Here is a 24,293-nt window from a genome sequence, read left to right as displayed (position 1 = left end):
CTGAAGATCTGGTGGCAGCCTGGGATAGGATGGCCACTGGTGCTTTGGATCGGGTTGTGACTTTGCGGCCTCTGACCTGGCGTCGAAATCGCCCGGCTCCTTGGTTTTCCGAGGAGCTGAGGGAAATGAAGCATCAGAAAAGACACCTGGAGAGTAGTTGGAGAGCCAGTCATTTTGAATCTGATTGAACACTGGTGAGGTCTCATATTAAGACCTACTTAGTGGCAATAGCAGTGGCAAAATATAACTATTTTTCCACTCTTATTGCATCGGCAGAGAATCGCTCAGCCACCTTGTTTAGGGTGACCCACTTCCTCCTCCACCTGAGAGCTCGGGAAGACCCCTTACAAGGTCGAGCTAAGGATTTTGCACAATATCTGCACGATAAAATCACTCAAATTCGGGAAGGTTTGGACTCTAACTGGGTGGGTTCAGACGGGGTGATGGAGGCAGGTCTTGAAGATGTTATTTGGGATGGGCTTGACCCTGTGACCCCTGAAGACGTGGACAGATTACTGGAGAAGTTGAACGCGACCACATGTTTATTGGACCCGTGCCCCTCCTGGTTAGTACTGGCTTCCCAAGAGGTCACATGAGGCTGGCTCCAGAGAATTATAAACGCTTCTTTGAGTGAGGGTTTCTTGCCTTCCGCCCTGAAAGAGGCGGTGGTGAGGCCCCTCCTCAAGAAGCCCTCTCTGGACCTGGCTGTGTTAGCAAACTACTGTCCAGTCTCCAACCTTCGCTTTTTGGCTTTTTGGTCGCATTGGTTGTTGATCTCTGGAGAGCCCGGGATAGGGGTTGCTCCTCTATCCTGGTCCTATTAGATCTCTCAACGGCTTTTGACACCATTGACCATGGTATCATGTTGCGCCGACTGGAGGGCCTGGGAGTGGGAGGCACTGTTCTATGGTGGTTCTCCTCCTATCTCTCTTACTGGTCGCAGTCTGTGTTGGCAGGAGGGGTGAGGTCGACTTCAAGACACCTTATTTGCGGGGTGCCACAAGGGTCGATCCTTTCACCTCTTCTGTTCAACATTTATGTGAAGCCACTGGGTGAGCTCATCCATGGTTTTGGGGTACAGTGCCATCTTTACGCTGATGATACTCAGCTGTACATCTCCACCCCAGACCACCCCAATGATGCTCTTACAGTGATGTCCCAGTGCTTCGAAGCCATGCGGATCTGGATGGGGAGAAATAGGCTCCGACTCAATCCTTCCAAGACCGAGTGACTGTGGCTGCCGGGGTCCCGATATAGTCAACTGATACCATCGTTGACTATTGGGGGCAAGTCATTGGCCCCCAAAGAGAAGGCTCACAACTTGGGTGTCCTCCTGGACATGCGGCTGTCTTTAGAAGAGCATATGATGGCCGTGGCCAGGGGAGCTTTCTATCAGGTTCGCCTGATTCGCCAGTTGCGCCCCTTTCTAGATCGGGACTCCTTACGCACAGTCACTCATGCCCTCGTCACTTCCCGATTGGACTACTGTAATGCTCTCTACATGGGGCTACTCTTGAGGTGCACCCGGAGGCTCCAACTGGTCCAGAATGCAGCCACGCGGGTGATTATGGGAGCGACATGGTGCTCACATGTAACACCTTTCCTACATGAGCTGCACTGGCTCCCGGTGGTCTTCTGAGTGCGCTTCAAGGTGTTGGTTCTTACCTTTAAAGTGCTCCATGACTTAGGACCTGGGTACCTACGAGACCACCTTCTGAAACCAATAACCTCCCACCAACCAGTACACTCCCACAGAGTGGGCCTCCTCAGGGTGCCGTCAGTAAAGCAATGTCGGCTGGTGGTTCCCAGGAGGAGAGCCTTCTCTGTGGGGGCACCTGCCCTATGGAACAGGATACCCCCAGGGATACGAATGATCCCAGATCTCCATACTTTCCGTCGTGCCTTGAAGACCTTTCTATTTCACCAAGCCGGACTGGCATAAGTTTTCAGTTTATCTAAATTCTACGCTGAGGATCTTAATTGATGAGCCAAATCGGTTTAATTATTTTAAATTATTTTTATTTCACATTATATGTATGTTATTCTGACTGTTCACCACCCTGAGTCCTTCGGGAGAAGGGCAGTATAAAAATTAAATAAATAAATAAATAAATAAATAAATAAATAAATAAATAAATAAATAAATAAATAAATAAATAAATAAATAATATATCTTATATATAATAGTCTCTGGTATACTAATAATAGTCTCTGGTATACTAATAAATGCCATTTAGTGTAATCAATAAAAGTATTACTGTAAAAATGGGTTGTGAAGTCAAATAGTCCATAAATACAATTTTTGGGTAAGTCACTTTTTATCTCCAATCTGTTGATATCATTCTTACATTTTTAGCAACATGGAGTTCCTTAGTCCATGCTTTGAATATCTTCAAGGTGCCCACTTTGAAAATATTTTTGAGCTTTCAATAGAGATATGCAATGTGTTTCACTTTCGTAATGGACCCTATCAAATAAGGGAGCATCTCAGATGCCTTTGAGGCAGCCAAATAGTCTGGTTCACAATGATCCATTAAAATGTACATGCGTTAGAGATTATTGTGAAGACAAAATCCAATCTTAAATTAGGAAAAATCCATAGGATAGTCATCATTTAATACTTGGTGGAAAGTCAGACTCACAGCCTCCAAACAAAGATTGAACATCAACTATTCTTCTAATTCAGATGCCAATCAAGTTTTGAGAATTGGAGGGGAAAAAATCTTGCTCATTGTTTTCAACAGATAAGCACAACTGAATATGTCCTTGTGGGAAGGCTGGTGGAAATAAGTCAAGAATAGGCAGGGTTGTTTTTTATTTAATCAAAGAGAAAACATCTTTAAACAAATCATTAAGATAAATATTTTAGTTCCTAAATTACGCTTAGCTTAAGTTTTTCCTCTCTACTTGGAGCAAAAATGGAAATTGGTGTCTCAAAATAAGATAAACTTATTTAGTTTAATCATTTCTTAGCCTGCAGCAAGAAATAATCATTTCTTAGCCTGCAGCAAGGAATAGAACATAGAATAATAGAGCTGGAAGGGAGCTTGGAGTCTCCAAGTGCAACATCCTCTCAAGCAGGAGAGCCAATATGATTCGGACAAATGGCTATCCAGCCTCCTCTTGAAAATTTCCATTGATGGATCACCTTACTAATCATGTTTCCATCCTACACTGATGTCGTTGGACTCTAGATGAGGAACAAGAAGGCAAACCAGGAAATGTCAGACACAGGATTGAAATGTTCCCGGTTTGGACCGGATCGCCCGATCCGGTAGCGATGGTGGCAGGTGGTTCGGAGAACCGGTAGCAAAAATCCCTGCCCCCCACCCCATTGCCCAGCTGAGCCAAGCAATCATCAGAGTTTTTTTTATTATTATTATTTTTAAAAGCATTTTTTCTACAACCTCTTTGGCCGAAAAAATGCTTTTAAAAGTAAAAAAAAAGCCTCTGATGATTGTGCAGCTCAACTGGGATCATCAGAAGCTTTTTTAAAAAAAGCCTCTGCCGATCAGGCAAGTCAGCTGGGATCATCAGAGACTTTTTTTTTAAAAAAAGAAAGCCTCTGCGGTTCAGGCAAGTCAGCTGGGATTGTCAGAGGCTTTAAAAAAAAAAAAGAAAGCTTCTGCTGATCAGGCAAGTTAGCTGGGGTCATCAGAGGCTTCTAAAAGCATTTTTTTTACAACCTCTTCAGCCGAAGAAGTTGTAGAAAAAATGGTTTTAAAAGTAAAATAAAAAAAAGTTGGCCACGCCCACTCTGTCATATTAACACCACCACCACCACCACCAAGCCACACCCACAGAACCGGTAGTAACAAACTTTACATTTCACCACTAGTCAGATACAATATGACCTATTTTCATTTTATTGATTTTATTTTCCTTGTTTAATTTCATTTAGTTTTACTGATCAGAAAAAAATGTCCAGATGCATTCTTGTGCTTTTGAATGACTGTGTATTGAAGCTATAAGATGAAAAGAGATCACTGAATTGTAAATAAAGTAGAAAGAAAAGATTGAGGAAAAGTAAGCATATTTGGGAATAAAAACCCAAATCATTATAATACAGAGTAATATATTTTGAGGCTTATGTTTGTAAAACATCATTTGGAAGAGGCCTCTATTTCATTTTTATCACCATAACTCAAATCTAACACAGAGTAGTAGAGAAAAAGTTGGAAGTTGAGTTTTTAAAATGTAAAATACAAAATAAAATTGTATTGTTATGAAGAAATTAAATTATCTTAAAATACAAAAAAATTCATCCCCAGCATTCTTATTTTACTTTTAATATAAGCTGCTCCTTTGTGTTGAGATCTGGCCTCAGGATAATTATATAGCACTTAGGGATGAAGATGCAGCCCAGTAGCCCTGCACCAGATGCCAAGATGGAGAAGACCTGCACAGCCACCATGTATTTCCCCTTGGTGCTCAAATAGGTGGGTACAAAAGAGACCCAGACACTGCAGAAGACCAGCATGCTGAAGGTGATCAGCTTGGCTTCGTTGAAGGACCCAGGGAGATTCCTGGCCAGGAAAGCCACAATAAAGCAGATGCCAGCCAGGAAACCCATGTAGCCCAGAGCTACATAAAACATGGTAACAGACCCTTCATTGCATTGCAGGATGATTACTCCAGGTAGAGAATGCAAGTCAGAGTCAGGGAAGGGGTGAGATACTCCTAACCAGATGGAGCAAATGAGAGTTTGAATCCCAGAACAAGAAAGGACAAGGGAGTTGGCCAGAGTCTTCCCCAGCCACCTCTTCATGGTGTTGCCTGGTTTTGTGGCCAGGAAGGCCAACACTACTGTGATTGTCTTGGCCAAGACTGAGGAGACAGCAGTTGAGAAGATGATGCTGAAAATGGTTTGACGGAGAAGACAAGTGGCTTTCCTTGGCTGGCCAATGAAGAGGAAGGAGGTCAGGAAGGAGAACAACAAAGAGATGAGGAGGATATACGAGAGGTTTCTGTTGTTGGCCTTGACTAGTGGAGTTTCCAAGTGTTTTATAAAGATTGTTAAGACAAGCAGTGTGGCTAAAGACAAGAAGAGGACAAAGGAAGACAGGATTATGCCCAGAGGTTCTCTGTATGATAAAAAGGTTATGATCTTGGGGATGCACTGATCTCGTTTCTCATTTGGATGCTGATCCTCTGGACATTTGATGCACACTTTTGCATCTGCAAATAAGAGAGATGAGATAAATGTGATTTATCCACTTCCTGAAATGTTGGCCCTTTCTCCTTCTGTTTACCTTGTCCACCATTATCATCTCTTCCATAAATGTATCATGTAAAATTGGCCAATTCCATAGATTTTGTTTTTTATATTTTCTGAGCAATCAATTTCATCCAGAGCTGCCCTTTCCTGAAAAATCTTATCTACTTCAAAATATTCTTTTTCATGCGACTCTGTTTTTAGCACTTTTCTCCAAATATGCCCTCTTGAATTTGTGGACAATCCTTCCTGAAATAATATCAGCACTGAATGTGCAAAATTATATCCTTTTTCATTTAAAGGCCCTCATTTCTCTTTTAGCAATACTGCAAAAGTGATCAAAGGAAAAAAGAGGGACTGGCTGAAGAGCCGTCTTGCTCCCAGATGATTTCTCACAATTTATGAAGCTAGTTCTGGATCTTAAGGCAAGGAGGCCAAAAATTGAAGACCCCCAACTGAGAAATCAGACTCTCCCACTGAACACTGTGAGAGACTACAGTGACCACTCCCACTGGTGGTACTTGTCAGAGTTCCAAGTAACACCCCCAACAAAAGAAAACTCCAAGTCTTGAAGTTCTTCAAAGTTCCATTTTATTAGAGATGTCATATTGGCACATCTGGGAAAACCCGAATCTAAAAATTTCCAGGTTTTCCCCATCCAAAGAAAAGTTCAAGTCCCTGCCCAACACCCACAAGTCCATCACATGGCCCAATCAAACATCATTCCAACTGGAGATGGCTCCCAGTTCCAGCCTTCCAGGTGCAGGACAAGTTGTCCTTGACTTCTTGAGAAAGGAATGTTATTATGAGTATATATCACCCCTGCTCCATACAATCCCCCCTCCCAGTTTCCCACAGTAGTGAACATGGTAGGTCTGAAGGCCTAATACAAAATATGGCTTCCAGGCCTCACGGTACTTCTCTTTCAGAGCTACTTACCTTCCTGAGTGGAGATGGTCCCTTCTCCACAAGGAACACAATCGTAGCAGCAAAGGAATTCCCCTTCCCGAGGTACCTTGACAAATCCTGGATGGCAACTCTCCACACACTTGGATTTAGGGAGAGACTAAAGGAAAATAGAAGGAATATCACAGTGTAATTGTGAACATATCCCTAAAAGGGTAGAAGCGACGTTTCAACAGAATCTCATCTGCCATCATCAGGGAGTCCCAGTCTGTGTTTATTGGCTTAGCTTTGGGTGTATGGTCGGTTTTTCTCCACCAAGTGGCAGGGCTTCATCTTTGTGGCTGGCTGGAATGTGATTTGGCTGGAACTTGTGGCAATACAGGCCTTTTGATGAACCCCTGATCTATGTTTTATATTTTGTGTTAAGATTCGTCTATCTATGAGAGCAGGTTTCCAAATAGTAGGCAGACGGGAAGTGTCATCACGTTTATTCATGCAATATGGTCTTTTCTCTATTTCAATGGCCTCTCTGATTATTCTGCCATTGAGATGTTCTATTTTTGCAACTGTTTTTGTGTTATTAAAATTAATATTATGTCCTGTTGTATTTATGTGTTGAACTAATGATGATGTGTGTTCTTGCTTTTGTATTGAGTTTTTGTGTTCCTCAATGCGCACACTCATTCTTCTGTTGGTCTGTCCAATATATGTTGATGGGCAGGAAGCACACAGGATTTTGTATATGCCTTGATCTTCTAATTCTATTTTGTCTTTAGGGTTTCTCAGAATGGACAATATCTTTCTATCTGTGCAAAATATGGTTTTGATGTTGTGTCTAGGCAGTACTTTGCTAATTTTATCTGTTGTTCCTTTTATATAGGGCAAGATGGCTTTCCCATTGTTTTGTTCCTCTTGTTGTTTTTTCTTCTGTCTAGGTGTTGCATGTTGGATCATACTGATGATTTTATTTCTACAGAACCCATTTGATGTCAGTACATTAGTTAGTGTATATAATTCTGTGATGTGCTTATCATATAATGATGTGCTTCCTGCCCATCAACATATATTGGACGGACCAACAGAAGAATGAGTGTGTGCATCGAGGAACACAAAAACTCAATACAAAAGCAAGAACACACATCATCATTAGTTCAACACATAAATACAACAGGACATAATATTAATTTTAATAACACAAAAACAGTTGCAAAAATAGAACATCTCAATGGCAGAATAATCAGAGAGGCAATTGAAATAGAGAAAAGACCATATTACATGAATAAACGTGATGACACTTCCCGTCTGCCTACTATTTGGAAACCTGCTCTCATAGATAGACAAATCTTAACACAAAATATAAAACATTGATCAGGGGTTCATCAAAAGGCCTGTATTGCCACAAGTTCCAGCCAAATCACATTCCTGCCAGCCACAAAGATGAAGCCCTGCCACCTGGTGGAGGAAAACCGACCATACACCCGAAGCCAAGCCAATAAACACAGACTGGGACTCCCAACCAATCAGAATGAAAAAGTGGAGCCATCCCAGACTACCAGCACCAGATTTGAAATAGTAACGGCAGTTACTGCAAAAGACCCCTCACATAAGCCTGATGATGGCAGATGAGATTCTGTCGAAACGTCGCTTCTACCCTTTTAAGGATATATTCACAATTACACGGGAAGAAACCCGAAATATTAACTGTACACACATATATACCCATGAAAACTTACATAGATATATGTATATATATGCATATTCTTTCTAGCCAGGTTCCACCTACGTAAGCTAAGTTGTTCCACAGCCTAGTTCTGTGAAATCTCATTCACAAGTTTCTGGGCTTTTTGTATCCTGCTGAAAAGCAACAACTCTGTGCTGCAATTTGGGAGACTCAAATAGCTATTTCTGCCTTATAAGGCGTCATCAGTGAGCCACAACCTTTTCTCAAGTATCCTCCCTGTAAAGGTACAATGTGTCTTTTTCTTTTTCGTAGGCTTTTATGTGCATATTCTTTCTAGCCAGGTTCTACCTACGTAAGCTAAGTTGTTCCACAGCCCTAGTTCTGTGAAATCTCATTCACAAGTTTCTGGGCTTTTTGTATCCTGCTGAAAAGCAACAACTCTGTGCTGCAATTTGGGAGACTCAAATAGCTATTTCTGGGTGTGGCTTACTGATGATGGCTAACGAGCCAGAAATAGATCTATATAAGTCTCTCACCAGGCAGCAAGAGCTTGCTGGCTGCCAGAAAGAAAAAAGCCCAGAATCGAGTGGATGTGATTCCACTGAGCTAGGGCTGCAGAAAAACCTTGGTTACGTAGGAAAAACCTGGCTAGAGGAAACACACACACACACACACACACACACACACACACACACACACACACACATATTTTCTGAGGTTTTCGCAGGTGTTTGTATGTAGGTCTTTGGTTATTCGGGTTTTCTCCCACGTGAAATTGGAAGTGTCTTGGCAGCGTTTCGACGAAGTCTCATTCGTCATCTTTAGGCTGGTGTTTTCAGCTTCATGCTTCTAGGAGCAATGTGTACATACAATCCATACATGAAGCAAACTGACACCCACCATGAAGAGGTAGCACGACCACGAACGCGAAGCCAAACAACAGCAACGCAGCTCACCAGCTCAAATCCCCCTGCAACTCAGACTAACCCGAGCACAACCAAGCCCCCACCCAAACAGAACACACCCCCAGCCAATCAGAGCACAGCCAACCCCCCATCCAATCAGAACACAGCCAAGCTCCCACCCAATCAGTTCACACCCCCACTGGCAGTTAAAAGGAAGAAACAGCTGCGATCACACATTGCTCCTAGAAGCACGAAGCCGAAAACACCAGCCTGAAGATGACGAATGAGACTTTGTCGAAACGTTGCCAAGACAGTTCCAATTTTACGCGGGAGAAAACCTGAATAACCAAAGACCTATATACAAACACCCACGAAAACCTCAGAAAACATATATATATGTTATATATATATATATATATATATATGAGCACTTTGAAACCCAAGCTCTAGAAAAGTCTGATCACAAACCCAAACTCTGGCTCAGATATGTAGATGACACCTTCATAATCTGGCCACATGGGAAAGAAAAACTGGACAACTTCCTCACACACCTCAACAGCCTACACCCCAAAACACAGTTCACCATGGAAACAGAAGCTAATAACCAACTCCCCTTCCTGGATGTCTTAGTCTACAAGAAATCCAATGGCTCCCTAGGACACACCATCTACCAAAAGAAAACACACACAAACTGCTATCTGCACCCACTCTCACACCACCACCCAGCACAGATCAACTCCGTAGCAAGACACTCATCTCCAGAACAAAACGCTTAGCTGACGAACAACATCTAAAAACCGAACTACACACTCTCACTAATGTACTAACATCCAACAGATTCCAAAGAGATAAGGTTACCAACCTAATCCAAAAAGAAACCCCCACTAAAATCCAAGACAGAGAACAAGAAAACGGCAAAGCCCTCCTCCCATACATAAAAGGCACCACAGACAGAATCAGCAAGATCCTCAACAAACACAACATCAAGACAGCATTCTGCACAAACCGAAAAATATCCACCATCCTAAGAAACCCCAAAGACAAAATTGAGTTAGAAAATCAAGGAGTATATGAAATCCCATGCACTGCCTGCTCCACCACATACATTGGACAAAACAACAGAAGAATAAGTGCACGCATTGAAGAACACAAGAACTCAGTCAGAAAAGAGGAACCAACTTCTTCCCTAGTCCAACACCTTAAAGCCACAGGACATGATATTGACTTTAAAAAGACCAGAACTATTGCCAAAACCGAACACTTTAACAACAGAATAATCAGAGAAGTCATCGAGATAGAAAAATGCCCACACAGCATGAATAAACGAGATGATACCTCCCGCCTACCAGCCATCTGGAAACCCGCCCTCATTGACAAATGAGTCCCTAACACAAGGAATGACACCAGACCCACACTCACGAAAACCACACAGGATGTCACCACCACACATCCATGCAAAAAGCAAACCCATACCGATGAGGCACGACCACAAACCAGAAGCCAGACCACAGCTGCATCATTAGCCACTTTAAACCCCTCCAATCCATACATAAAGCAAACTGATATCCACCATGAAGATGTGGCACGACCACAAACGCGAAGCCAAACAACAGCAACGCAGCTCATCAGCTCAAATCCCCCTGCAACTCAGACTAACCCGAGCACAACCAAGCCCCCACCTAAACAGAATATACCCCATCCAATCAGAGCACAGCCAACCCCCCATCCAATCAGAGCACAGCCAAACCCCAAAATATTCCATATCCTCTTTCTCTTTAATCATTAAAGTTAATCTATTCATCTCTGTGCAGTCCAAAAAAAATTTTAATTACTTCCCCTTCTAAAGGGATTTTCTCTGCTTTCCATCTTTGTGCAAATATTATTCTTGCTGCAGTTATTATATGTATAATCAAATATATATTTTCTTTACTAATTTTCTCTGGTAGGATACCCAGTAGGAACAACTCAGATTTTAAATCAATATGTTGTTGAGTCATTTCTTCTATCCATATCTTAATTCTGCTCCAATAATCTTTAGCTTTTGGACAAGTCCACCACATATGATAATAAGATAATAAGAATTTTTTTCAGGAAGCATATGCCATCTGTAAAACATTTTATATTGATTCTTTTTATATGCAGTCAACATTGTTAGTTTTCAGTTCCTTTCCCATAACTGTTGCCATCTATCGAGCTCAATTGAGTATCCACAATTTTTTGCTCATGCAAATCATTGTTTCTTTTACTTGCTCTTCTTCTAATTCAATACTAAGCAAAAAGTTATATATTTTTTTAAAATTATTTTGTCCTCTGTTCGTTGGGTGTATCCTTGTTATTCTGATAGCCACCTGGTGGCTCTGACAAAGTTGACCCAGACTTTGCTGGACAGAGATGGGTTATAGCACCATCTGCAGGGCCCCTGGCAGGAATTGTACAGTGGTGAAATGTAAAATTTGTTACTACTGGTTCTGTGGGCATGGCTTTGTGGGGGTAATGTGACTGGATGGGTGTGGCCAACTTTTTTTTTTAGTTTTTGAGGTTGTAGAAAAAAATGCTTTTAAAAGCCTCTGACAATCCCACCTGAGCCGCACAATCGTCAGAGGCTTTTTTTTTTTACTTTTAAAAGCATTTTTTCGACCGAAGAGGTTTTAGAAAAAATGCTTTTGAAAAAAAACAGCCTCTGATGATCGCACAGCTCAGCTAGGCATTGGGGGGGGGGCACAGTGATTTTTGCTACCGGTTCTTCGAACCATCCACTGCCATCGCTACCAGATCAGGAGATCTGGTCCGAACTGGGAGTATTTCACCCCTGGAAATATGGTTCTCAAGGCAAAGGAGTCTGAAACATTTGTAAATTCAGAGCAAGAACTCTTGGAAGTAATTCAGGCAGGTAAAGGTAAAAGTTCCCCTCGCACATATGTGCTAGTTGTTCCCAACTCTAGGGGGTGGTGCTCATCTCCGTTTCAAAGCCAAAGAGCCAGTGCTGTCCGTAGACATCTCCGTGGTCATGACTAAATGCCAAAGGCTCACGGAAGGCTGTTATCTTCTCACCAAAGGTGGTCCCTATTTTTCCACTTGCATTTTTTATGTGCTTTCGAACTGCTAGGTTGGCAGAAGCTGGGACAAGTAACGGAAGCTCACCCCATTACGTGGGACTAAGGATTCAAACCACTGAACTGCCAACCTTTTGATTGACAAGCTCAGCGTCTTGGCCACTGAGCCACTGCGTCCCACTTTTTTCAGGCAGACACCTCTCTAATTCACTGGAGTGCCAGAAGGGGAGGCAGAGCAGCAGAATCAATCCTGAAAGTCATGTCATTAGAGTCAAAACTTCTAGAGAGCAGTTGTGGCCTTCCTGTGGAGTTTTAAAGAACGGGGAAGAAAGATATGCTTCACCTGGTTGAGCCATTTGGGGGATGCCATTGCATCCTGGTCAACAGTAAACATGGCTTCTTCTGATCCTTGTCTTGCTAGGCTCCCAAATTTTGTCCAGAAAATTGACTTGTTGGGAAACTGGACTGAACTCATGATATCAAGATCAGCAGCCAGCTGTCCACTCTGATCCAGATATAATCTATCCAATGAGTTATTGTAAAGCTTGAAAAGGTTTTGCAGGAAATGATGAAGCTGAAATAACAAAGATGAGGGTAAGAACACAGAAAGCAGGACAGGAATACTGATATTGTAATTCTTAATAATTCCAAAGTTCTTACTCTTTCTTACTTACTCTTTATATGTATTCAAATTATGTTTATATTTTTACATGTTATCTCATATATGATTGACAAATAATGATTATGATTATGATTCTTATATGAGATCTTAAATTGACTACAACAGTCCTGACAATGATGAAGGTCAGCACTTGTGGGACCATCAGTCCTTCCAGGAAATGCCTCACTTTCCCCTTCTGAAGATGCAGTGTGCAGCGGCAGGCAAAAAAGCCAATGCAATCCTAAATTGCATTTACAGAGGGATACAATCAAGATCAAGGGAGGTATTAATACCACTCTATAAAGCCTTAGTAAGACCACACCTAGAGTACTGCATCCAGTTTTGGTCAACACACTATAAAAAAGATGTTGAGACTCTAGAAAAAGTGCAGAGGAGAGCAACCAGGATGATTAGGGGACTGGAGATACATACGAAGAACAGTTGCAGAAACTGGGCATGGCTAGTCTAGTGAAGAGAAGGACCAGGGAAGAGCAGTCTTCCGATATTTGAGGGGCTGCCACAGAGAGGAAGGGGTCAAGCTATTTTCTAAAGCACCTGAAGGCCAGACAAGGAATAATAGATGGAAACTGAACAAGGAGAGATTTAACCTGGAAATAAGGAGAATTTTTCTGACAGTGGGAACAATCAACCAGTGGAACAGAAGTTGCCTTCGGAAGTTGTGGGAGCTTCATCACTTGAGACTTTCAAGAAGAGATTGGACTGCCATTTGTTCAAAATGGGTGTAGGGTCTCCTGCTTGGGCAGGGGTTGGACTAGATGACCTACAAGGTCCCTTCCAACTCTGTTAATCTGTAAGATGGAGGAAGGAACCAATAAAGTGGAATAATGTGTAATCCGATTTTATAAAAAAATCCATAGGGAAGTTGAAAAATTAGAGTCACGGGAGTATTGGGGAAAAAAGCTTTGTTATTTTGGAGTTCATGATTTTAGTTACTAACATAGAACATAGAAATCACTTATCTTAGGAGTTCAAAACAACAAATACTAATAAACTCCATGGCATTGGCAAAAATATCAATTCAGTAAATTTATTCTAAACCTAAATGAATTCAAATTCATATCGTTCCTGGATTTCAGGGTAAAGAAATCCAATTTAAGAGCAAAGTTCAATAAAGATAAATTAATGGAAAAAAAGAGCTCAGGATGGATGATGTGATGATGTTAAAAAGTGTAACATTAAAAACAGGATATTACAAGAAAATCACAAGAAATTCCAACAATGCAAAGAGGAGAGGAAAACAGAAGAAGCTAACTCTCTGTATTAAAATTTTAATCAAGAGCTGAAAAACTAAAGTAGAAGCAAATTAATAGAAGCTGGAAAGAGAGATAGACGGAAAAGGGGATAATGCATGCAGATAGGGTTCAGAAAATCTGAACCAGAATCAGGTTCAGCTAGAATCAGAAAAGCTGAATCTCTCAATGAAATAATGAACCAGTTTAAAAAAAAAATAGAAAAGAGTGGTAGCACAGAGTTAGACAAAAGGTAATACCTGCCATGGCTGCAATTCCAGAACAGTCGATTGATCTTTATCATCCTTTACTTTCCTCTTAGATCTGGATGAATATGCAGCACTTAAGGCTCTGACCACACTCCAGATGGAGCGATAAATGATGTAGCTGTCGAGAGACAGGATTGTTTCAATCTCTTCTTGGGGCAGAGCTTTTGAGTTCTCTTTCTCTGAGCATCTTGTCCGGCCTTTCACAGACAAGCCATGCTTGGAATAGGAACAAGGAAACACTTTGTCCATAAAGTCTATGGTAGAATAATAAATAGATCTAAAATCTTTATTTTTCGTATTTCTGCCATTCTGGATCAAGAAGGAAATATAGCCATAGATGAATGGAATAATCTGTGAATTATACTGTAAATCGAAAGTAATATCCCACATAGCTGAAGTGAGCCAGACTTTCCCAAGTGTGGCTTTTGTGCAGAATTCAAATATCTTCTGCGTAATCATTATTCCCACTATGAAGGTATCAATCGCTGCAAAATAAACAAAGACGTTGACTTGTGTCCATTTGCAGAATTGAAAAGGATCAATGCGTACTTCATTGACAGCCACAGGGATGCTTTGGGATAAAACAACACAAATGCCATTCCGGACAAGCAGAGGAGTCAAACTTCTCATGAACCTCTCCCCACCATCAGAATCTGGTGCAACCAGGCTAACCATCGTCCACCTGAAATGCTGGAGCAGTTTGATAATTGTGGGGTATTGAGCTCCTTCCCTGGGGACCATTCGGTAGAAAAAAGGGAAGAGGGATTTATCACTCTGAACCTCTGAAAGAAATGTATAACTGATCTGGAAAAAAAGAAGAAGTGTGGGTTATATGCTGAGTCAAATTCAAGCCAAAGTAATAGCAGCTGAAATTTATGGTAAAAAAAATGGTGTTTCTTATACAATAGTGGAAGGCACCTCAATATTTCTGGGTAGATTATTTTCAGGAGGTAGTTTGCGTAGATACTCTAGTGATGGCTAACCTTTTCCGGACTGAGTGCCCAAAGCCCATGGATGCGCGCATCCCCAAAATGCAATGCATGCTCAGGCCCTGCACATGCACCCCCATGCATGCACATGCCTCCCACATGTGCCCCAGCCCCCATGCATTCATGTGTGGGCCCCCACATATGCCCCCACATGCGCCCCTGTGCATGCACACGTGGCCCCCCACCAGCACCCCGTGCCCCCAAAATGCAATGTGCGCATGGGGAAATACCACTCCAGCTGGCCAGTGGGAAGGGGTGCACACATGCGCGGCAGAGCTGAAGTGGGGCGACAGCTCGCGTACCCACAGAGAGGGCACTGTGTGCCACCTTTGGCATGCATGCCATAGGTTTGCCATCACAGAGATAGTCTATTCATCGGTTGCACCTCTTTCCACACAACCCTGAGGTTGAGATGTTTCTTCCACAAATACTCAAATGCCCAGTACTCTTCAATATCTTCATAAATGACTTAGATGAGGGAATAGAAGGGGGGCTTACCAAATTTGAGGATGATACTAAACTGGCAGGAACAGCCAACACCCTGGATGATAGGCTCAAGATCCAGATGGATCTTGACAAGACTTGAACACTGGGCCCTATCTAACAAAATGGAATTCAATGTAGAGAAAAGTAAAGTCCTACACTTAGGTAAGAAAACCAAAAGTACACATATAGACTGGCTGAAACCAGGCTTAATAGCAGTAACTCTGAGAAGGATCTTGGAGTCTTAGTGGACAACCAGCTAAATATGAGCCAACAGTGTGCGGTGGCAGCCAAAAAAGCCAATGCAATCCTAAATAGTCTTAACAGGGATCAAGATCAAGTGAGTAACTAATATGCCTCTATAAAGCCTTAGTAAGTCCACACCTAGAATATTGCATCCAGTTTTGGTCACCACACTGTAAAAAAGATGTTGAGACTCTAGAAAAAGTGCAGAAAAGAGCAACCAAGATGATTAGGGGACTGGAGGCTAAAATCTACAATGAACGGTTGCAAGTACTCAGCATGGCTAATCTAGTGAAGGACCAGGGAAGACATGATAGCAGTCTTCCAATATTAGAGGGGCTGCCACAGAGAGGAGCTATTTTCCAAAGCACCCAAAGACCAGACAAGGAATAATGGATGGAAACCGATTGCGGTTGGACTAGATGACTACAAGTTCCCTTCCAACTCTGTTAATCTGTATATCTATCTAAATAGGAGGAACATAACTAGAAGAGTATTTTAGATCTAGCTATCTTAACCTTTAGCTCTCTGTATGGTTCCAGAGCCACTCGGATTGCAATAAGCTTCATATTTCCATGATCAACAGTTGACCTTGAGATCCATGGAGGATTCAGAGTAGATTTAGATCCCACAAACACATACACACCGAGAGACACATACAAACCTGTGGAATTTTATAAATGTCCAGCATATTTGGTATCTGGATGGAGATATCAGCACTGGACCCATCCAAAACTACTAATGGTCTGTTATGACTTCCACATCTGTAGTTTGGAATATTTGCCTCTCCAGTAGATAGCAAATCTAGCAAGGCATCTGAAGTCATGATTGGGTGGAAATGGTTGTCATGGAGGTTGTAGCCCAGGGAGATGTTGGGTAAGAGCTGGAGATCCTGATTGATCTCCCAGAAGGTAAGCAGGAAGGAGAGAATTTTCCAGCGAAACAGGGGTGCTTTTCTGCAAATATATACATTTTACACCACCATTAATGATTAATCATTACAGATTTTTTCTGCAGTGGCCCCTGCTCTATGGAACATCCTCACTTCAGAGATCAAAATGTCCTCAACCCTATTAGCCACTTCCTGGCTGTATTGCTCAGTGGTCAGGTATCTTTCTCCTATGTCCATTTAATCTGCATGCTTCTACTGTTTAAGTTGTTTTAAGATTATTATTATTTTTTTGTAATTGCAACATATGAATGAATGAATGAATGAATGAATGAATGAATGAATGAATGAATGAATGAGATCTCATGCTAATACCTCTTTAATTGCATACAGTAGTGGCCAAAATTGTGGAAACCTTTTGGGAAAAGTGTATTTTCTAAAATTAGCTAATAACACCACTTTTTTTTGGAGTACTACCATAAAAGTATATATCAATGGAAAGATAATTTAATCAAGAATGTAATGCAATAACTTTTATGAAGGATTTGCTATTAGAATAGAAGTTACAGTATAAAGAAGAAAAGTGAAACACATAGAAAAAACGAGACATACAAAAATTATCACCATAGAAAAAATGAGATATACAAAAATTATCACCATGTCAGTTAATACTTAGTTGGGTAAACCTTACAGCCTTATGAATTACAGCCTTACAACATCTTCCCATGGAGCGAACCAAGTCTTTTAGTTTGGCAACTGTTATAATGTGAAACCAAGATTGAATGATGGCTTCTATTAACTGGGTTTTATTGCTGGGTCGCTTCTGACTAACATGTTTCTTTAGTCGGCTGCATAGATTTTCAATTGGGTCAAGATATGGGCTATTCCCAGGCCATTCCAGCAGTGGAATATGATTATCTTGAAACTCCCCCCAAAAAAGTGGTGTTATTAGCTATCAAACCTCAAAAATACACTTTTCCCAAAGGTTTTCCACAATTTTGGCCACTACTGTAGGATTTATTTACATCTTGCAAATCTCACCAGCCAACATGTCAAACTTCATGTCTGCATATAAAGTAGTAAATAACCAGCCTCATGGTTTAACATCATCACAATCATCATTTTCCCAAACCTGTGTGAAAGAGCTTTCTGAGTAAGAACTATGAAGGTAGAAAGAATAGTGAAAACAACAATGAAATAAAATGCATTTCAGGTAGCATTTAGAAAGGAAATGTATTATAAAGCAGGGGGGGGACCATTGTAATAGACTTCTTTCAAATCAGAAAAGATGCAATTATCAATGTTAGGACATTTGGGCCTGGAATGTCTTTGAATTATCCTGTAGGGACACCTAGAAACTGGATATGTTCTCTGATGGAGAGGACAAGTAAGAAGTCTGGGGATGATAGCCCTGGAGGATGTGACACCAGGACTGTTGAAAACAATGATTCCACTTTGGGTAAGGGGGATCCAGGACATCCCCAGAACTCCTTGCCTGCTTCTTGGATCCTGAAGTTCAGCCACCCATCCAATCCCAAGCAGAGATAGGCTTTTAAGACACAACAGCTGAGGACTGAGCTCCATGCAGACAGAGTTGCCAAAAGGCAGCCCAGAAAAAAAGAGCTGACTCTAGTGTATAACACACCTCAATTGTGCATTGGGATGGAGTCACACCTGGTTCATTTTTGGCCTCCTCTCTGGGCAAAGGCACTGAGAACAACTTCTCAAGCCTCAGCATTGTTGCATTTAGCTTGCTGTTCCATACTTCTAGACCTGAATTCCACCTAGGCAAATCTCCTGTCTCCACCCCATCACCCCTTGCATTTTTTGCTTGTTCACTGGATGTTTTTTTTTTTTTTTAATTTGATTTATATGCCGCCCTTCTCCGGAGACTCAGGGCGGCTTACACTGCATTAAGCAATAGCCTTCATACTTTTGTATATTATTACTAAGTCAACGTATTGCCCCCACAAACTGGGTCCTCAATTTACCTACCTTAGAAAGGATGGAAGGCTGAGTCAACCTTGAGCCTGGCAAGATTTGAACTTACTAATTGCAGACAGCTGGAGTTAAATTACAATGCATTAGTCTGCTGAGCTATCCAGACTCCAATGTCTGGTTTCAACCCAAATCCAGCCTGTTGACTACAGTTTCAGTCACTGTCTTGAGATGCTGTCAAAAGTATATATATATATGTCTCCTTAGTCTCCCAATGGGCAGCAGAGTATTTGCTGGCTGCCAGAAAAAAAAAAAGCCTAGAAACTAGTGGATTGTGATTTCACTGAACTAGGGCTGCATAAAAATCTTGGTTTACGTAGGAAGAACCTGGTTAAAGAGAAATATATATACTTTTCTCTATATATATATTCTGTCTCTCCCTGTCTCTCCATCTCTGTCTCTGTCTCTGTCTCTCTCTCCCTCCCTCCCTTCCTCTCAAAAAACTTCCTTATCACAAAACTGTGGCAGGCATCTTTCTTCTGTGCAAGTCTTGGTGCAGAAAATCATAGATGATCTTTCAGGTCCCTTCTTTTCCAGAAAGGATGGTGAATGACATCTAATGGATCAATATCATATTTACAGCATAGTGTGAAAATAAAAAAGAGTTTCTTTGACAGGTGCTAATCTAGACTTCGCTGAGCTGCTACTAGGGAGGGAGGTCACCACCTTCTGATCTGTGAGATAGGTCTTGTGCTTCCAAAACTGTCCTAATGGTTGCATCTCCGTCTCCGTTGAAATGTCCACCCTCTGCTCTTAGTTCTGCAAGGCTGGCTGTCAGACACGGGCAAGCAGCTGTCCCAAGTCTCCATCACTTTCTCTGGTCCAGAAGAAAGGGAGGTCACTTTCAAATCTCCCATACAGAATTTAGGGTCCACGTTGACAATGCTTCCCATTTAACAATCGATTATGGGCTTGTGTGTATGGGGGTGGGGGGAACTGACTCTGCTACCTCAGTTAAGATTTCTCTGTTCAGATAAGGTAAAAGAAAGTGGGTGTCTGTTCTCCACTTCACTAAAGGGTTAAGATTAGGGTTAATGTCAGCATTCCAGAACAACCCAACTCCAATGAAAAACTTCAAGACAGGCATCATCTCAAATCTTCCATTTATTAGAGTAGGTATACTGGCACATCTGAGAAAATCTGAATCTGAGAGTTCCAGGTTTTCTCTCAGAAAATCAAAACCCCAAAATTCAGCCCCTGCACCCATCAGTCCATCACATGGCCCAGTCACTATCCTTCCCAATTTGAGCTACCACTGCAACCACTCTTCCTCCGGATACAGGGACACCCTGACCTTGACTGAAAAGAAGAATGCTATTATGTCTCCCCTCCTACTTTCCCAAGCACAAGAAGGTGGCAGCGTGGAAGCTTCCAGTGTTAATATGGCTTCCTTTAATATGGTTTTACAGATGGCACGTGGCACCTGAAAAATTGGCAAAAATGTTTAAAGATAAATCAGCTAAATGTTGGAAATGCCATCAGATACCAGGATCGTACTATCATAAGTGGTGGACATGTCCAGAAGCAATACATTATTGGGTTAAAATTCGAATATGATTAGAGGAAATGAAACAACAACATATTGACTTAAAACCTGAATTGTTCCTACTGGGTATCTTACTAGAGAAATATAGTAAAGAAAATATATATTTGATAATACATATTATGACTGCAGTGAGGATTGTATTTGCACAAAATTTGAAAGCAGAAAAAATCCCTACAGAGGGAGAAGTAATTAAGAAAATATTGGAATGTGCAGAAATGAATAGATTAACAATGGCAATTAAAGAAAAGGAAGAATCAGAATATGTTAAGGTATCGGGGCAATTTTACCAATGGTTAGAGAAGTGAAATACATGAAAATTAATATAATTAAAAGATTTTGGGAAAAATGTTATAGTGAATTAAATGAAGATGTAAAAGCAAGATAGAAATGTAGTAAGAAAATGATGAGAAAGGAGAAATAAAATGAATTAATAAATATAAGAAATTTGGAAAGAATGTTGTAATAAATTAAATGAAAATATAAAGGTATGATAGAAATATAGTAAGAAAATGATGGAGGAGGAAGTAGAGGACACAAAATATGTACCCAGATGACATACTGAATGATTAATGATGTATTGTTTGTTTGTTTAAAAAATAAAAAACTTTTTACACACCCAAAAAAAAAGGAGGTGGCAGCATGGAAGCTTCTGGTGTTAATATGGCTTCCAAAGCTGACATCGTCTTTGAAAAGAGTCCTCTAAACATATGAGGCTATGTATGGCTGACGCCTTTGCATTGGTGCACCCCAAACTCTTATCCCCCAAGAACAACCAACTGGGGAGACCTGATCTAAGAAGGAACCTGAAAATGGACACAAAAGCCATAGCTTCCATTGCTGTTATTCTCTGATTCTCTTATTTAAAATCCAGCAGCGGATGATGGATGACAATGAAACAGTGCAGGGACACCTTGAGTTGTATGGCAAGCCTGGAAATTAGCAAAGACCAGCAAAACAAACAAACAAACAAACAAACAAACAAACAAACAAACAAACAAAGTTTCATTGTACCTAAGATGACCTACCCAGAAACCTTTATAGAGGGGGTCCTGCTGAAATCGTAAGGGCGGAATACTGCATTCGTTACACCGATGATCCCACCCAGAAGAAGATCTCCCCCCTTATAATAATTCAGCGGGTCAACTTCGTTCCTCTTCAGATTCAGAAGGCATTTCAAAGTGACTTTCCTATCAGCGGCATGAGGAAGCAGCATGAGAAGGAGAAGCAGGAGGACCATTTGTCTGCCTGAATCAATCCCCTCCCTTGCAGCTTTTTCCTTTTTTTTTTTTCCTTCCAATTGTAGAAGAAACCAACACGTTGTTTTCAAGGATTGGAGAGTTTCTCCATTTTCCTAAGTCAAATGGGGTCCTGTGAATGCATCATGCTCAAAGGGGAGAGGGGCAATTCATTGGCACAAAACATGCTTGCTCTTCAACGCTCATCATGGTTCTTTAAGCATTTCTCATCTAGTATTGATCTCTGTTGTTTTAGGCTGATGTTTACATCCACCTCTCTTTGGGGGCCATTCCTCGGAGTCTGGCACAAGGGAATGAGCAAACAACTATGATTTTGATAATGTGAATGAGAAGAAGCATCACTCTAAACTCTATACAACTCTATGGTGCTTAGGAAGTCTCAGATATGGCTTCAGACTTCTAATGACTGAAGTAGAAGAGTTTGACCAACTTCTTAGAAGCATAGTATGAATGAGTTGGAACTTGAAAGGGATCTGTAGGTCATCTAGCTTGACCACCGGCCCACTACCTGAGTTCTACCAGCTAGCATTGCTTAATTGTTGGGCCCCAAGCATGCCGAGTCTGTCAAACCACACGGGACAGAACTGCAGGAGACAGGCATTCCTTCAGATGACCAGGCTATATGCCAGAGAGGATTTTATAGGTGAAACTGAACATCTTAAATTGTAACTAGAAGCCAGATGGCAACCAACAGATTTTGAACCAACCTAGAACTAAGAAGAAATTTCCTGACAGTTAGAACAATTAATGAGTGGAATGACTTGCCTCCAAAAGTTATGGGTGCTCCAACATTGGAGGTTTTTAAGAAGAGTTGGATAACCATTTATCTGAAATGGTATAGGGTTTCCTGCTTGAGCAGGGGGTTGGACCAGAAGACCTCAAAATTTAATTTAATTTAATTTAATTATTTAATTTAATAATTTAATTTAATTTAATTTAATTTAATTTAATTTAATTTAATTTAATTTAATTTAATTTAATTTAATTTAATTTAATTTAATTTAATTTAATTTAATTTAATTTAATTTAATTTAATTTAATTTAATTTAATTTAATTTAATTTAATTATTTAATTTTCAATTTATATACCGCCCCTCTCCGAAGACTCAGGGCGGCTCACAATACATTCCAAAAAATCATTATAAAAAAACATTTAAAAATTAAAAACATTAAAAACATTAAAAACTCATTCAGGTCCCTTCCAACTCTATTATTCGGTTTTAGGGATGCAGTATGTTTAGCAAATTAAGTTGTTAAAGGGAGTAGAGATTTGAGGGCAGTAGTGGGGAATTCAGTTTTAGCACCTATTTTTTTTTTGGGGGGCGGGCAGGTTGAAGGATAAACAAGTTTCTCTCCCAGCCTTTTTGTGTTCTTTATTGAAGAAAGAATAGAATAGAATAGAATAGAATAGAATAGAATAGAATAGAATAGAATAGAATAGAATAGAATAGAATAGAATAGAATATTTGTTTGTTTATTTATTTATTTATTTATTTATTTATTTATTTATTTATTGGTTTGATTTATATGCAGCCCTTCTCCGGAGATTCAGGCCGGTTTACAATGTGTTAAGCAATAGCCTTCATACTTTTGTATATACCTGCTTAGTAGGGCTTTTGCTCCCCCCCCCCAACGGTGTTCTTTTTTATACAAAGTCATCTTATTGCCCCCACAATCCGGGTCCTCATTTTACCTACCTTGGAAGGATGGAAGGCTGAGTCAACCTTGAGCCTGGTGAGATTTGAACTCGCAGTAATTGCAGGCAGCTGGCAGCTAAGTGCTACTTTAACAGCACTTTAGTCTGCTGTGCTACCAAGGCTCCTAGAATAGAATAGAATTCTTTATTAGCCAAGTGTGATTTCTTTGGCACTGGGATGATAGTAGAGCATTTAAAGCAAGAAGGAACGTAGCACATCTCTAGACATTTATTAAAGATGTGGGTGAAGATGTGGGCCAGTTGGTTAGTACAAGCTTTTAAGCAAGAAGGAGTTATCTTGTCTGGGTCTGGTGCTTTTCCTGGCTTTTGTCTGTGAAATAGACCTTGTACCTCATTTTCTGTGATCACCGCATGTGATGGGCCCAATGGGATATGGTAGGTTGTAGGATAAGTATCCTGATGTTGGAGTGTCTGAGTTGGGGATTGTGGAGATGGGTGGCAATAGTTTTCTCTCAAACCTACAGTAAAACACATTCAGGTCATCTGCTAGTTGTTGATTTCCTTCAGCATGGGATGGAGGTTTGCTGTAACTGGTGATATTTTTAAGAATTTTCCACATGTTTGCTGGTTCATTTGTTGAGAACTGATTCCTTAGCTTTTCAGAGTAGCTTCTTTTTGCTGGTCTGATCTCCCTTGTTAATACATTTCTGGACTGATTGTACAGCATTCTATTGCTTTTTCTATAGACTTCCTCTTTGGTACAACGTAGCTGCTTAAGTTTAGCTGTGAAACAAGATTTATTGTTACTGTATATTCTCAGGTTTCTGGTCAGCACACATAGGTCTTCACAAAAACTGACATATGATGTTACAGTATCTTGGATGAACAGTGAGTTCATCCAAGTCTGCAGCAGTATCTTCAAGCACATTCCAGTCAGTACAGTCAAGGCAAGCCTGTAGCTTTAGCTTTGCCTCCTCAGTCCAAGTCTTTACTGATTTAATTGTTGGTTTCATGGTTTTAAGTCTTTGTCTGTAAGTAGGTACAAGGTGACTCATACAATGATCAGAGTGACCCATAGCTGCTCGTGGGAAAGATTGATAAGCATCTTTTAATGTTGTGTAGCAGTGGTCTAAAGTATTCTTGCCTCTAGTAAGACAATTGACATGCTGAAAATATTTTGGCAGCTCTTCCCTTAAGTTTGCTTTATTAAAATCTTCTAAAATAATTGGAAGTGAATCTGGGCATTTAACTTCAGCCCACATAATCTGGTCAGCTAGAGTTCGTAATGCATT

At 40.8% G+C, this 24,293-nt stretch overlaps 1 protein-coding gene across 1 annotated transcript; it reads right to left on the bottom strand.

The window, feature by feature from the left end:
* Window positions 1-4,276: 4,276 nt before the first annotated feature.
* Window positions 4,277-17,607, bottom strand: LOC139309974 (vomeronasal type-2 receptor 26-like). Its single transcript, XM_070934157.1, has 6 exons — window positions 17,570-17,607; window positions 16,320-16,611; window positions 13,932-14,744; window positions 12,104-12,334; window positions 6,155-6,281; window positions 4,277-5,178 (listed from the first exon to the last, which is right to left on the bottom strand). Exons 1-6 carry the CDS (start codon window positions 17,605-17,607, stop codon window positions 4,277-4,279), a joined length of 2,403 nt encoding a protein of 800 aa, XP_070790258.1.
* Between the last annotated feature and the right edge of the window lie 6,686 nt (window positions 17,608-24,293).

This window comes from Pituophis catenifer, unplaced genomic scaffold (assembly GCF_029215685.1).
Source record: "Pituophis catenifer annectens isolate HBS135680 unplaced genomic scaffold, rPitCat1.0.hap2 SCAF_2, whole genome shotgun sequence".
Classification (NCBI taxonomy): Eukaryota; Metazoa; Chordata; class Lepidosauria; order Squamata; family Colubridae; genus Pituophis; species Pituophis catenifer.
Note: the sequence above shows the minus strand (reverse complement) of the source record. Positions and strands in the feature narration are given on the sequence as shown.

Excerpts from the sequence above, each read along its gene's own strand:
- LOC139309974 (XM_070934157.1), bottom strand. The coding sequence starts at position 17,607 with ATGAAGTTTGACATGTTGGCTGGTGAGATTTGCAAGAT. Across the intron at positions 12,335-13,931 it reads TGGAATTGCAGCCATGGCAG|CTTCATCATTTCCTGCAAAA; the intron begins GTATTACCTTTT and ends TTGTTATTTCAG. Across the intron at positions 5,179-6,154 it reads GACCATCTCCACTCAGGAAG|ATGCAAAAGTGTGCATCAAA; the intron begins GTAAGTAGCTCT and ends TCTTATTTGCAG.